General features: G+C 31.9%; 1 protein-coding gene across 1 annotated transcript in view; it reads right to left on the reverse strand.

Annotated features, from left to right (window-relative positions):
• LOC123691902 overlaps nt 1-16851 on the reverse strand; it is a 144447-nt gene that overhangs the window by 74950 nt on the left and 52646 nt on the right. The window contains exon 2 of the mRNA XM_045636487.1: nt 8521-8776. Coding sequence (XP_045492443.1) covers nt 8521-8758 — 238 coding nt within the window. The 5' untranslated portion in view covers nt 8759-8776. The remainder of the gene's footprint in view (nt 1-8520; nt 8777-16851) is intronic.

Here is a 16851-nt window from a genome sequence, read left to right on the forward strand (position 1 = left end):
GAGAGCACGCGCTGCGAAGGTTGTTGTCCGACCACCCTCGGAATTTGCATTTTTCAGTCTTTATACCTCTGCTCTGAACCCTGCACTTCCGCCCTACTGCACTTGTATAGCCACAGACACTATTTACGACGTAAACATTTTCATACAACCCGCACAGAATAAGATACAAGTTTATTCAATGATTATGGAAATTCCTGTACACAATAACAAGTTGTCTCGACATTAAATACTAGTAATGGTTGCGAAAGGAATACTTAAACAAGTAGTAAGCACACTCAACGTGCGCCGCTTTAATAAACAGAAACAATGCTCGCAGCTGGATACGGAGCAAAATAAAATTTATTCAAAGGTTACTTTGGGATAATAACGGACACTTCTAGTGATGAAAATGACCTGAATTAAATTTTCACATTCAATCGTCTCGTCTCTCCTGTACCCTTGAGAGCGATCGCAAGCGTCACTTTCACCCCTCTTGCCCCTCCCCTCTTCAGCCAACTGTCCGCACGTAAATCATTTCCCACAAACTCATGTTTAAAACACACTTAATATGCATCTACGGAAAGTTCGCTGCAAATTATTAATTTTTGTTTCTTAAAAATTCATTCGGTATTATGTCTTTTTTTAACACGGTTTATTTATTTTAAAATGAATGATGGTATAAATTTATAAATATAAATTAATTATAGTACACAATAAATATAGTTCTTAATTCTAGAACCTTCAAATCTATTACTATATTGATACGACTTATTACAAATGATATCATTAAAACGCCTCAATAAAACAGCGGATTGCACAACAGACCACTTAAAATTATTTTGCTGAAATTGCGTGATAGCAACACTTAATTTACAAGCTCCATTTAATTTGAACTATTTTGAGGCTCACGCTGGAATTTAAATATCTGGAGATAAGAAGCTCACGCGAATAGTATGCCGCCGCAACGCCGTCGCTCTGGCTAAATTACGCTTTTAACAAATAAAGAGAACTAAAACAATGATATTAAATGTGAGAATTTTTAGCTTCTAAAAATTCGTGAGGCTACACGTTAAAGTCATTCTTATTAATGTCACTCACAGGTCTGCTTACAGTGAAATGTGAAAAGAGAATTCTTTTATATAGCAAAAAGTAAGTATTTTATAGCAATTTATTTCAGTCGGCGGAAACTATAAATAAATATGAATAGAGATTGAAAAGGTAGCGTCAAAGTCTGTTTACAATTTGCTGAAAATATTCCTTAATTAGCTGCATTTGCAATTATCATACCAAACGTTTGAAATACTTACATAAAAGGTATTTAAAGTGCTGACAATTACCGGTAGGTATTTATTTTCCTTCAACATAATATTTTATTTACCTTAGATATGATGAAAATGACGATTAAAATTTCATGCACGCACAGCCTACCTCAAACCCTCGGCTTATTCAAGCTTATTAACCCTACAGCTTGTTGTCGGCGCCTTTGATCACGGAGCCGTCTTGTCTATTTATCGGGCTATAATTTAGAAAAGAAATGCATTTACATTATACTCAATCGAATTACTCTCGTGTCATGTATTGTTTTAGAAGTTCTCAGGGCATTTTCATTAGTCTTCACTGGTATCCAACTTTTTTGCAATGATTCGGTGTACTTAGTATTAATATTTGGTTTCAGTTTTCTAAAATAAAATAATATAAAGGATTGAAATGGGTATATACATTTATGAATTTACTGCAAATAAATATTATAACAGTCTGAAAATTGGTATAGAACAGATAGTGGAAAGCATTTTCACCACCACAAGACTATAATGGTTTTGCTCTAAATAACATCACTAGTTCTAAATCCACTGTTGACATATATCTTGAAATTTAATAGCGAATGTGCAATTCGGGCTGGAGAGCAAAGTGCAGAGATTAGTCACGGGTCCCATCAATTACTGGTAATCCTAGGCACGTGTGCGCGGCTTCGCGTAAATCTACTGGGTTAATGAAATTTTCTTTACATGGGTTCGATTCCCATACGCCGTATATTGAATATAGTTATGTATGTTCCATGGTCTATCTGACCTATATTTACCAGTTATTGGTATTACCCATATTCCATTGCAAGAAAATTCGTATATGTTTGTCAAAAGCCAAATAATGTGATAAAAACTGATTATTTATTTAAACATTTTTGTTTAACATCTATAACAGACTTAAACCTAATGTTTTTTGAATTTACTAAGTTAATTAGAATTAACTACGAACCGAAATGGCTAAAATGAAATCTTCAGATCCACATAAATCTGTTTATAACATATACAGTGGTGGACGTTTAATTAGAAACACGTAACAGGATGAAGTAGTCATCAAATTTATTTACTTTTGTGTATTAACGTATTAGAGATTAAGCATTATTACATATGTAATAGAACACCCGTTTATCTAGTTTTATAAGAAATTGCTTAATTTTAATCAAACGTTAGCTTAAATTAATAAAATTAAACAACTATAAGTGAAGTCTGATTTCCGAGTATTTTCAGTCTGGACAACAAATTAGAAACAGCATGGTTCGAGTGTTCCAAAGTCAAAACCTGTTGAAATGCCGCCAATATTTTTTTCTTCTACAAATATTTGCACCGTTTTTTAAACATTCCATCTAAAAGTTTCTGAAAATTAATTTGCTTTGCAGTATAAATGGGTAAAAGTAAGATTTGTGACCCATCAACAAGAAAAATAATTTTAAGTTTACATTTTGACAAAAACTGGAGTTACAGGAAAATTGCAAATCATTTAGAGTGTTCGATAAAAAGATATTCAATGCTACAGTTTATTTAAAAGAGCATGGTACTTCTGATTAAGTGCCTAAAGAGCTCGACCATGAAAAACCACTGCACGCGAGCATAGGCAAATAATTCTTTTTGCAAAAATGGATCCATACGTTAATACATAAATGTTAAATGAATTTGATGACTACTTCATCGTGTTACGAGTTTCTAATTAAACGTCCACCACTGTATATACATTTACAGTCGCACTGAACCTTTACACACCGACAATATTAATTTTCAATAAGATGATATAATTTAATACGAAGGCCCTTTATTGAATCCCAACGCAAGTCAGGCAAGCAATCTTATGAAACATTCAAACTCCCTGTTGAGTAACTAAACAGAATAACCAATTAGCGGCCTTGATAACATTACTTCGTTACTTACTGTTATCATAAGCAGTCGTTAAACAATTCGTTTAAATATAGAAGTCAATTAAAACAGAATATGGAATCAAATTATAAGACATTTAATGTATGTGCTATATTTGTTTCTGTAAAAAGAGCCAATAAAAAAGTGTTGTTTTTCTTTTGTTAAGTATTTCTTTTTCTCTATTAATTATAGATTAAAAGAGTCTCATTTAATTTTAAGAGAATTTATAAAAGGTTACACCTTACACTTTTCGTTTTATTTCATTGTACTTTGTTAACATATCCCTAACATCAAAGTCAAGGCGATGAAAGAATAATATTATGGAGTAAAAAAAATGTGATATAAACAAATGCTTAATAATTATGATGTAAAGAAACTGCACACGCAAATAGTATTTTTATTTTAATTGTGAACGACGTGACATGACAAGATTAGAATAAATTAATGCATAGTAAATGGATTTAATTTTTTTTTTATTTAGTCTTGCTTGTTGCGAAGAGGACCTGCAATTTATAAGTAAGTAAATATAATAGATAGTAATCATGGATATATCCCACATGTTTACTACAATGAAATTCATTTCATGTTATTACATTTGTTATTCCGCCTAAAAACCTTTCTCATTAAACAAGTCTCGGGTTAAAACTATAAAAGAAAACATATTTTTTTAACGCTAACTTAATTTTTAAAACCACTAACTTCATTGAAACTAATGAAAATTTCTCTCAGTTTTACTTTTCGCTGCTCTATTTCGTTTTTTAATTTTGAGTAAATTAAATTTTATATAGTTAAATTAAATTAAGATAGGGTTATATCAGATGAATATACCAAGTTGCTGAATTTTAAGGTAATTTGTAGCTATGCGGTGTTATATTTAAAAGCTTTCAAAGATTTGGGCAGCCGCATTCTGTGAAGATTGCGGTCATGGAGTCTTGTAAAAGACGCTAAATGAGGTTGTCTGTATCGTTCCCGGTGACCTCAGGAGAACAAAACGACGAAGAGAAATACGGCATTTATACAGAAAATGGCCCTAAGGCAGGAAGCCACCCTCCGCCCTTTGTTTTTCCACCGCCTATGACCAGCTGAGAATTCCACAGTAATAACTAAAGGATAATAATTAATTTCTATAGCAGTTTCAAACATCATTTGTGAGAATAAATTAGGTACGGGGTACCATAACACGAAACGTGATATTCATGAATACATATTAAATAATTAATTGATAGTTTAATCTAATTGCGTTGTAATATTTATAGCATTTATTTATTTGATGCTTAAAGCAAAACAATTTCTGTTTATATTCAGTTAATGCAAATGCAATTGTTGTCAGGGCAGTAAGTCACAACAAAGCACTCTCTTAATTTCTATGAGGTCATTGATATTGATTAATTTAATACTCTAAGATTTAATACCAATTTTGCATTTTTCTGTACGCATTTTACTGTGATTTAGAATTATTTGATATAATAAAAATAAAACAATAAAATAACTATATTAAATTAAAAATTTATTATTAAAAACTAATTATTATAAAACATGAAATAAACAGTAATTTAAAACGAATATTAGAGGTATACTAGACAGTTCCGCTGTTTCACCGCGCCGTGGTGTCTCAAACCACAGGAATTTCTAAATCTTCATAAGATAATGGATTGTTCCTCAAAAGAAAAGAACCTTCCGGGCTTGGAACTTTGTTGAATTCCTGACTCGTAATTAATAAAATTACTTTTTGGGAGCTTTTCTCGACTTCAAAGTATTTTAGCATAAAGGAAAAAGTTAAGTAGATGAATTATTTTTGAATGATAAAGGGAACAATTTTAGGTATTTATTCACTTAGGATCTCAGTTGTTTTTCAACTTATTTTCCACCTATTGTATATATATAGTTCGTAGTAAGAAGTTTGAATAAACAAACGATGTTTTTTATTCTTTGCCTGGAATCACGGAGAATAAATCTACCTAAGAACTTTGTAAACGCATTTAGCGTGTTCTAACAAGCGTTGCAATTGATCTTCAAGATTTATGAGATTTCTTTTAATGTTTTATCTCCGTGAGCTTTTCTTTCCAGTCTTTTTGAAGCCAAATCGAAAAGTTTTAGTGTCACGTTTATACATATTTTTCTTATTACATAACCGTAATTTAAGGTACTTATTATTTGTGAGTAATATTACCTACATTCATCAATGATAATATGTTCCGTGAAAAATACTGTTGTATTGTTTTATTTATGTGTCTATAAGAAATATGTTAACATATTAACCAATTATAAACAGAATATAAGATTGAATAACTCACAAAATTCAACAAACTTTGAGTAAAAACCATAAAAATAAATTTACTAAACAAATAAGAATTATTCAGACCAGTTTAACATTTATAGGTGGAATTATCTCTGACCCTATCCTAAACTTAATAGCGAACTGTTTCAAGAGGTCACTCGGAGCCTTAATTTCTCAGTAAGTAAATGGTGTCCAATTGTATTAGTGAAAGGTCGGTGGCTTATCTATGTGAACAGACGAGTGATAGGGCCCGCATGAGGCGGCTGACGACCCGGTGCAATGACACTATAAATACAACTGATTTCGTTTGTGAATACCCCTATTTGACATTTCATCGCTTAATTAGTCCTTTTCATATAATTTACTACAAAGTTAATATATTCACTTCCCCAAACTGTACCTACGCTTAACGTAGTTCGTTTTATAAATCATATGCGTTTATTTTATTTAACAGAAATATTTTGCTCATTGTTGCCAGATATTATAGCCGTCGCTCCCTATCATTTTATTATTTACCAGCGGGACACAGTCATGACTTTATAATGTATCAATATTGCCGATAAAGCGTCCCACCTGCCAACGTTCTCATAACCACCTGTCACGTTACCAACATTTATAATAATTTTATCGCATTTTCCCTAAATTCATGCCAAAATAATTCTGGCTATAGAAATAGCAGTGAAAAGGCTTGAGTAAATATCTGAATAGTTTTTACTATTAAAAGTCATGCTCTCAAGTATTTGATGAAATTTGCTTAAACAAGATTGAAAATGCATGTGCATTTTCAATGTTGTTTTCATTTTTATGGCTTTCTAATCATACACCAGAAAACTTAATACCAACCAAATATGAAATTAATAACAGTTCAAGACAGTCGACAGTTGACAGTTTTGCAAAAAAAATTGCTCAAGTCTTATCGTAAACCCATTTTGCAAATGTAGATCGGCTTAATAGAATAAGCCCGACTGTTTTTGATTCAAGAAAGGTAATATCAGGTGCCTCCCTCGCTTTCGAAAAACAATAACCGGGGAACATTGCTCTGAAACCTTTATACAAAAGAGTCCCTCAATGAAGTTGCACGTCGAAGAATTTCCATGCAATAACGGGTATCTCTACGAGGATTCTCGTAGAGCGTGCCCGTTGATATTGCGTACTCTAGGCTTGCTTTCTAATAACACCAACGATACCGCTTGTGCAGGAGAAAAATACGAAATGAAATGGAAACTCCGCCCGCCTTGCTACCAATCTATGTTATCAATATGTTATGTGAAACGGTTCCTTTTAAGTGTTCCTATACTGCATGTTGTAATACAATATTTTTCATATGAAATCTGAGAGTAATGAGGTTTTTGGCGTGTCTAAGTAATGCTTAATTAAATTATTATATACACATGTAAGAGTTTGAGCTTTTGCGCAAATTTAAAGTTTTTCTTGAAACATTTTTCATCAACGTTTTTATTTGAGTTTATCTGTACAATTTTTCTAATTAATACGACTTATTTATATTTATAAATTGTAAATTTACCTTTGAATACGACTTTCTTTCTATTTAATTTCTTCTAGTCTCTTATTTGAAGGACGAATTCTAAAATAAAAACATAAATTTTCGACTCTTGCCATTTACATAACAATGTTTTATGAACGTTGCATAAACATTTTAATATTTTATTAGATGAAAACAATTTTATTGTCAATATAAAAGTAAGTCGGCGGAAAATGCAAAAGTACCCTTATAAATGGTGGTTAATACGCCCTCTTAAACAAAGATTCCAAGTTGCAGCATTTAATGAAAAATATTACTCTTATCAGTTAGTATGCTCAGTAAAAGCACTCTCTACGCCAAGTTCATTACTATGGAAATCCATTAGCAGATGATTAGTTGATCATCGGCTTAATAACGAGAACGTGCCAGACATACCGAATGCTAAATATGAAAACACGTTTATGGCATATCTAGTAGTGCATAAAGCTCAGCAAATACCGACGCACGGCCAGACTAATCACATTAGAGGCCACCGCCAAAGGTAATGTTTATGATAACCTAAAAATCCATATGCAACTCTGTCTGGGCACGACTTATTTGTAAAGTTATCTTATTAATAACTATATTTTCCAATGGATGAGTTTTGTGAAATTATAATTTATAAATGTTTCATTTAATAAATGTTGTATCCTTCTTATGGTCTAATTTTCAAAAGTATCTTTTAAATAATAATTAAAGAAGCAGTGAAATTGACTCTGTCTACAAGTATTTAATTGAACTTGCTGTCTGTCACCAATGGAAACATTGTACCGCATTCAGATAACCGATAAACTAAAGTGTAGACGATATCCAATAGATTATTAATCAAAGTCTATCCTGAGCTTCATCAACGTCTTAGTTAGCATGACAGAAGGATGAAAACTGGAGGAAGCCTCTCCAGCAAGTTTACGTATAAAGTTTTCCTCATAAGCTCACCGCAGCGCTCCCCTATCAATTGCCATGCCACCCTGCCCCCTCAATGTTCCACTAATGATGCCACTTGTTAGGGCTCAACGCGGACCTTCGACCGTGTCACCCGATGAATAACAAATTTTGGGCTGATCCCGCTCTCTAGTCTACTGCAATTGCGATTATGCAAACATACTCTGTTTATAGCTTCATATCGACAAACTAACAAGGAAATTCCATTTAGATTGCCATAGACACAGAACAGAACTATAAGAACAATCATAAAAATATATATTACTCTTGCAAATTCTTTACTACTGAACGCAGCTGTGCCGATACAATATTACTAATAAAGTTTAATAACGCGTTCGTTTACGTGTTCATAATGTGTTTTTGGGAAGATCCATTTTCTTATTTGGTTATTACTATAAACATTAATTTTAATCCAGATATAACCAAGTAATTATAAAATGATATGTGTTAACTTTTTATAATGTAGAGATTTTAAATGCCATTTGTTGAACAGTGCAGCTATCTATGAACACTTCAAAGTTGTTATTTTATGTAAAAAAAATATGCCACGCTGAACAAAAGCCTCGATACCATCAATCATTAAGCCTAAGCTTTCAATTGTATCAACTCACTGTCAAACTGGTGCGTCGCTTGAGCCAGCAGGGAGGCGAACACTCTGTCATCCAACTGCGGTGGTTTCTGCGGACGATCGTCGTCACTGCTGCTGTACCTATCACCGCTCCACTCGAGCGACCGCTGACGCCGGACACTGCCCGTGTTGGGAACGGCGCTGGGAAATCCTCCTGACAGCCCGCTGAGCGATCCCGCCTTCGTTCTTCGCCCCGGCCGCTCCATTTTTGACGCATTCATGTCATGTTGTTACAACGCCTGCGAAAGAATAATCGTGTTTGATATAGGTCAAATTATGTTCTTACTTTACTGATTACACATAGTGATAATCTTATCTGTGCCTCATAGTCATAGCATTTAATTAAAAAAAAATATTTGAATGTTTAACAAACTTCAACATTTTATAGTTTAACATGAAAGTTCTATTGAAAAGTAATATATATCTCAAGTCAATACAACTATAAATATAATACGCATTTATCACAGCCAAATAATTGGCTTACAAAGATAGTAATAATATAATGATGGTTCATGTTTGCGTTGTAAGAACAGGTTCTAGTTAACCATGTCACTGTTTTTTCATTCTTCACTAGCTGTTGCCCGCGACTTCGTCCGCGATTAGGTCGTTTTTCGTCATTCGTTGTTTAAAAAAAAATACGTGACACTTTATTTTAAAATTTTCTTAATTATTGTCTCTTATAAAATTTAACTACATTAAAATTGAACACTCTGATAAGTAAATCTTAAAATCTGAAGAAAACATGAATGTGGTTTAAATTCTACATTACTTAGTATCAAATAATAATCTAAATTAAATGTAGATTAACAGTTTGAGCACACCATTATAGAATATGTACCTAAGTATTAAATTACGTTAGTTTACATAGTAACTTTACTAAAAACACGATGACTATCTTTCGCGCTCGATACCACAAACTAAGCATGTTTGTGGTACGTGGCCCGCGTCACTTGACCCCCATCTGGATCCATGATGATGATTCCATCCTGAAGATGATTCAGAAGATTATTCTGAAGATGATTCAGAAGATGATTCAGAAGATGATCCAGGATGATTCCATCCTGAAGATGATTTCTTTTGCCTGGAAGAAATCACCGTCGCCTAACAAATATAATGTGTTTTCTTATAAAACCGTTACATAATTTATTTTATCTACTTAAATAATGAAAATGATATATTTATAAAATATAAAACATATTATTTAAAATGATTAAAAATAAATAAATGAAGCAACTACGATTCAAAGAAAACATCTTTTTCAGTGTGAAAATGCTCTAAGCAATCCTGGATGATGAACTGTATATCATGTACCTACTCTGATCCCAGTACGGTCGGTACGTCGATAGCCATAACGATAAATATTATAATCAGATAACCGCAAAGTCAAAATAAAAACATTACTTGTAAAGTTGTGAGTGCAAAATTTACGTTTCATTTGGCAATAACATTTTTTTCGGTACTAAAACGTAGTAGTTTGATATGTGGTTGGCTGCCCCTCCTCTCCTTCCTGAAAAATATCCTCCAAAATTTCCCGAGATACTTCCAATGATTGAACCATTGGACGTTGGACATTAACTTCAGTCAAAAATTGACGAAGCGGATGATTACTAATTTCCACTTAATCCTCGCTGCTACTGTCTTTATCATCAAATCATCAATTTTCAAGTGGTGTAGTAAAAATATCAGCAGAAATCGTCTTCCAAAGGCGATATAATTTTATTAGCATTGAATAAAAAAATCAAAAGTTAACTGTAAATCTATAAAAAAAGCTACTTACAAATAAAATTTTATCAAAAACTTCTGTTCCCAAAGCACCTCAAAATAATAAAAGAATCATTCATTTCAATAAATACCTGTAAGTAACAACTTACCTTTTGTGGGAAGAAGAAGATTGCATTTGATATTTTTCGTTTTATGGCATTCAATTGCTTTATAAATATCACTACATAGTATAAAAAAGCTGTCTAAAAATCGCTTTCTGTGTCCCTATGTCCCTTTGTATGCTTAAATCTTTAAAACTTCGCAACAGATTTTGATGCGGTTTTTTTAATAGATAGACTGATTCAAGAGGAAGGTTTTAGTACTTAATTTATTAGGTTTTAGACAAAGCGGATGAAGCCGCGGGCGGTAAGCTAGTAAATTTATAAAACACGAAGATTTTAAAAATTGTAACTAATGAACACAACAATATATTATTATACTCTTTGGAACACAATCATTAGATTAACTGTAGATAATGGTGTCTATTTTTACTTAAAATAATAAACATCCAAGTACCCTCACTTTAAAAAAAATGTAGTTTATTATTTACACGAAATATATCTTATAGGGAACGGAAGATATGGGTTAAAGAGTTAAATAAATAAATAACATAATTATATTTAAATTATTAATTTTTAACATTGTGTTCAGTAATGTTAACATGTAAATTGATTTGATTTTTACGAAATCTCATAGATGGCGCTGTTACAAAATTAACATTATACAACTTACATTCTTTAAGCTATGTTTCTCTTCCCAAGTTACTTAAATGGCATAATTTTTATAGTGTCAATCTAGATATTGCCAAACAACATTTATATATGCATCATTTGATTATTAATTTCCAATAGATAACGTGTAAATTGATTTGATTTTTATAACATTTAATAGATGGCGCTGTTTCTAATTTGTCTTTATACTACTAAATTCATTAAACTGTTTCTCTGCCCAAATTACGTAAATGACATAGTTTTTATTTTGTAAAGCTAGATAATAGCATGGCTTACTCGAAACCAACATTTAAACATGAGTCTTTAGATTGTACGCTGTCGTAATACACGGAATACGTAAGAAAAATAAAGGTTCACAGCTCCTCCCCCGTAGATGATAGCTTGATAATATGTAGCCTATAGCCTCACCCGACCTGTTAGTAATATTCATGCAAAATTTGAAGTCAATCTATGCAGTACTTTTCGAGATTAGCTCGGACAAACATACAGACAAACAGACAAACAGACAAACAGACAAACAGACAAAAATTCTAAAAACTATGTTTTTGGCTTCTATATCGATTATAGATCACGGCCCAGGTATTCTTTTAAAAAAATATTCAATGTACAGTTTTGACTTTCCTACGATTTTATTATATGTATAGATTTGTATTTGTTTCAGTTTTATGATACCTATTATGTTCATATATGTATTTCCTTATTAGTTACATATTCCCAAGCATAAACAAATTCTTTTGAATATGCCAATGAACTAAATTTGAGCCGCTCGAATTGTTGGACCTACTCCTAAAATGTATATAGGGCGCCTATTGTATTCTCAGAAGCCAAACTGTTTCCCGTTCCCCAGTTCTAACAAAATACAAGTAATATTGAATATCTAGAGAACAGTATAAATATCTATTCACCCAACCGTATTTCAGATTGCATCAGCATAAAACAATTAACGTCAGTATTTTACGAAAATACACGTAAAGAGGAAATGTATTAACCGCTGCATTTACATATTAAATAAACATGATAAACAATTACCCATTAGCATCAATGAATAATAGGTGTAATACTTAAATTAGTGTATAATGTAGCCACTTCCATTAAGCTACTAATTATATTTTGTGGCATATTGAACATTATACATGAAAATTTGTGTAGGTAACATCAATTCTTTTAGACCAAAGAAATGATGTGCATATTTAAAATGAATAGCCCAATCCAAATCGCATAGGTAATGTAGCGTTTGCACCGTAAACCCATGTTTTATTTGTGTAGTGTAAACACATGTTAACTTTCCTAACAAGTGATAACTGCGTTAAAAACAACCGACTTCAAACTTGCACTTGCAAAATTTACAAATACCTACAGACAAAAATGCTCATAAAATAAAAACTACTGGGCCTATCCGAATAAAATTTTTATGGGACCAATTCGACACCATCCCGCATCGAACAAAAAAAGAATCACGTAAATCGGTTCAGAAACCTCGGAGTAATCGGTGTACATACATAAAAAAAAAAAAAATATACCGGCCGAATTGATAACCTCCTTCTTTTTTTTGAAGTCGGTTAAAAACGTATTAATTATTATTATCGTTTTCATAATTTCATATATCCCAATTATATTGAATATGTAATAGATAAGACCGTAAAAATAGCTCTACAAATGTTATATACGCTCTTTTAACCCGCGACGAAAAACTAAAGATAGAAAAAACTATACTATTATGTTCTAAATAATATTAAACATGTTCAAGTTGTTACCAAATATTGATAGTAGGAATATAAAATTCGATCCAATAACAATTGCAGACTTGAATCGTAAGTCGCCGTAAGCATCCAATATGCCATGTTCCAAATAAAAAATCGACACGATATTTTATCAGCATGATAACGACATCGTGAACGGAAACGAACAACTGTAATAAAGAGCCTACAAGTTGTTTGGTTAGCGACCCAACATAAATAGAAAGTTAGTGAAATGGAGGGTGTGCGTGTTGGAGTCCTAATCCACCGGATTGTGCTCCGACGACTCCCGTTTTGCGCACTAAGAACGAACGATCCCACATTATTTCTTATATTGATTCAGTTTGAAATGGCTTCCAATTGCTGCAATTTATGTTTACAGTTCCATTGTTACGACCTTTACTTTATAAATGAAAAAACGTTGTAATTTCGTAAATCAAATTTGCATAAACATAAATTGAGGAGAATTTAAATCGGGGGTGGAAATTTTAGTTTTGAGCAACGTATATATTAATGGGAGACTTAAAATAATTAAAATATAAAACATAATTTTCGGGTAAAATTATTTTCTAGCCTCCTATATTAATTATATAGGAGACTAGAATTTTACCCGAAAATTATTAAACTGATTTACTTACTCGTAGTTACACTAAAACTTATAAATTTTCATTAAACTTTTTTTCAATCCAATTAAACTTCAAGCAAACTTTTATATGTATCTTTTTTTAATAAAAAGTCAAAAACTCATTTCATTTTACACATATTTATACACCATTATCATAAATAAAGAAAGAATAAATATACCCTAAAACTCGTTATTAATATTTGTAATTAATAAAAGTTAGCACAGACTCAATGGCGTATGATGGACTTGGTTTTAATATAAAACGGACCGCTCTGTTTATTCGCCTATGTCGCAGCGTTAATAAATTCCCTGCTTCCTTTAGCTTTGCTCTGATACCGGTTTTAATATTTACTCTCATTATACATATTCAATACGCTTTATTAAAGTGTAACGTTCGTACGTGAATGAAATTGGTTTTTTGTCATCGCGTAAACTCGCTTTGATGTTAACTTTACATTCCCCTGGGCTTTGAATTATACGACTCTTAATGATTCGTATTGAGTTTAAGAAAAGTAAACTCGTAATGTCTTCTTCATTTCACAGAAATACAGGCATACGTAAAATTTAAGTTTTCGTGCAGTGTCATTTACAAAGAATTATTGATAGGAAGTAAGAATCACTGAAAAAATACATTTTGTAATGCAAAATGTACCTATATTATTTTTAACCGACTTCAAAAAAAAGGAGGAGGTTATCAATTCGGCCGGTATATTTTTTTTTTTTTTTTTTTTTTTATGTATGTACACCGATTACTCCGAGGTTTCTGAACCGATTTACGTGATTCTTTTTTTGTTCGATGCGGGATGGTGTCGAATTGGTCCCATAAAAATTTTATTCGGCTAGGCCTAGTAGTTTTTATTTTATGAGCATTTTTGTCTGTACTCGATGACTTAATTTCAATGTAGCAAGTAACTTTGATTCACTTCCCGGTAACCGATTGAGCTGAAATTTTGTATACGAATGTAAATTGGATAGCGATGAAACATTATCATGACATGGAGCTGATCTGATGATGGAATCGGAAGGTGGCCATAGGAACTCAGTAATATATTGACTCAACTTTATCGAGTTTGGGCTCGTTTGATTCGTGTTGAAAAATACACTAAAAAGTATTAAATAAAAATAACTGCGTTAAAAACAACCGACTTCAAAAACGGAAAAGTAAGAAATAAAAAAGATTTGATATTATTAATTACTACATATTATTTTTATGTGCTATTTATTAAATAGGTTTGAAGTCGGTGCCAAACACTAAGCACTTAGTATTAAGCCCATGCACCGACATCAAACCTTTTTAGTAAATAGCACATAAAAATAATATGTAGTAATTAATAATATCAAATCTTTTTTATTTCTTACTTTTCCGTTTTTGAAGTCGGTTGTTTTTAACGCAGTTATTTTTATTAAATATCTTATCTGGTTCATATTTAAATAATTTCAATTTAATTCATTAATTTCTAGACATCTACGCTCAAACATTAAAATAATAAAATCTTTGAAGGACGCTCCCAGCAGAAATGATTTAGTAAATTTCAATTAAGAAGTAACAAAATCGTATAAAACGAACAAATTTAAAAAAGATGCTGTCGTTTTAAAATCATACAGCATTGTAGTTACTTCATGTGTACTATTTTCTATAAACATAATACCATTTATAAAAATTAATCACCGCACATATCCTTAGAAACATGTTTTGAAAAATTCACTAGATACGTCCAAATAACAATGAGATGTAATGACCAAAAACAAAAGATATTAGGAGATACGGCGAGATTGTGGGTGCACGTCACGTATAAAATAAGCGTGAGCCCAATGGGGAACAAGACAAGCATGAAAAATATGAGCTGTACGCGGCCCTCGCTGTATTAAAACTGCATCTTAAACTCATAGCGACTCCACGACCTAGGCTTTAACCTAAGCGATAGAAACGTGTATTCAGTACTTAATTCCATCTCATATCTTATACACGCTGGAAAGAAAAATCTTTACAAAGCACACTTGGCTGCGTATGCATATAGATTACGTATGCTACGATGTATAGTGTATCATGCTATACGATCGGTTGCTACCTGCTTTTTATCTTGCGTAGCTTAAATTGCATGTTTCATATTATGATTGCGTCATACTATAAGAAAAGATAAATTTTATAGGTATAATTCTACTTTTGAATACCTATTTATTTATAATCTCTCTTTTATAACACTACTAGCTTACCAACCACGGCTTCGCCCGCTTTGTCTAAAACCTAATAAATTATATACTATAACCTTTCTCTTGAATCATTCTATCTATTAAAAAAAACCGCATCAAAATCCGTTGCGTAGTTTTAAAGATTTAAGCATACAAAGGGACATAGGGACAGAGAAAGCGACTTTGTTTTATACTATGTAGTGATGATATATGGGATCATTAATACTACTTTATCAAAACGTATACTGTAACGATAGTGTAACTTATAGTGAATTTGTATTAAATACGTAAATATAAAACCTTTATATAAGCATAAAAACATTTAAAACATACGCTCTCTATGTTAAAGTATAAACGAAAACTAAACAGATTGCTCAGATACACTTTAAAACTACTACATAAATACAGCTTTAAAGTTGTTTTATATGGTTTGAAAAGGTTATTGACATGACATTTATAAATCGAACGTGTAATAAATTTAATGATAACAATCAGAAGAATTCGTTCTAGGACGTGAGCCCCAAACTCCCAGCCCGTATCGGTGCAGCAAGGATCGCATTCTCATCACGTAAGTCGGCTAAAACACACTACAAGCCGCGAAACAAAAACTTTTCCATCGAAAACAAACACGACTCATGTAGTTTGTTATCTTTGTAAATTGAGTTAAAGGTGGAGGCGTTTTTAATTTCGATTTCGATAAAGTTACGTGAGTTAAACTACTTTCGTGTGTAGGTGAAACTACGGATAATATAATTTGAATTAAAGTATATTATTCACCTTGTAAATCACATTGTACACTACAATTAATATTAATAATGCAATGTTAACCCTATTTTTAATCTAAACATAGGTAAACAATCGAAAACAAATTATGTATGAGCCAAATGGATAATTTCGTAGCGCTGTCTACGATAACTTTCGTAGCAACTCGTAGCACAAAGTCGTTGTATTTTAATACAATTAGGTACTTTTTCATAAATGTATCAAAAATATTTAAGAAATAAATTAACATACACATTCATTATCACATTATTTACATTCCTTTCACTATAGAATATAGTAGCTTTTCGCCCGCGTCTTCGCCCGCGTTTTCAAAGGAAAACCCGCATAGTTCCCGTTTCCGTGGAATTTCCGGGATAAAACCTATCCTATGTGTTAATCCAAGTTACCCTCTATGTGTGTGCTAAATTTCATCATAATTGGTTCAGTAGTTTATGCGTGAAAACCATGCATACAAACCTGTCCTCTTTATAATATTAGTATAGAAGTAT

The sequence above is a fragment of the Colias croceus genome, chromosome 5, assembly GCF_905220415.1.
Source record: "Colias croceus chromosome 5, ilColCroc2.1".
In the NCBI taxonomy this organism is placed as follows: Eukaryota; Metazoa; Arthropoda; class Insecta; order Lepidoptera; family Pieridae; genus Colias; species Colias croceus.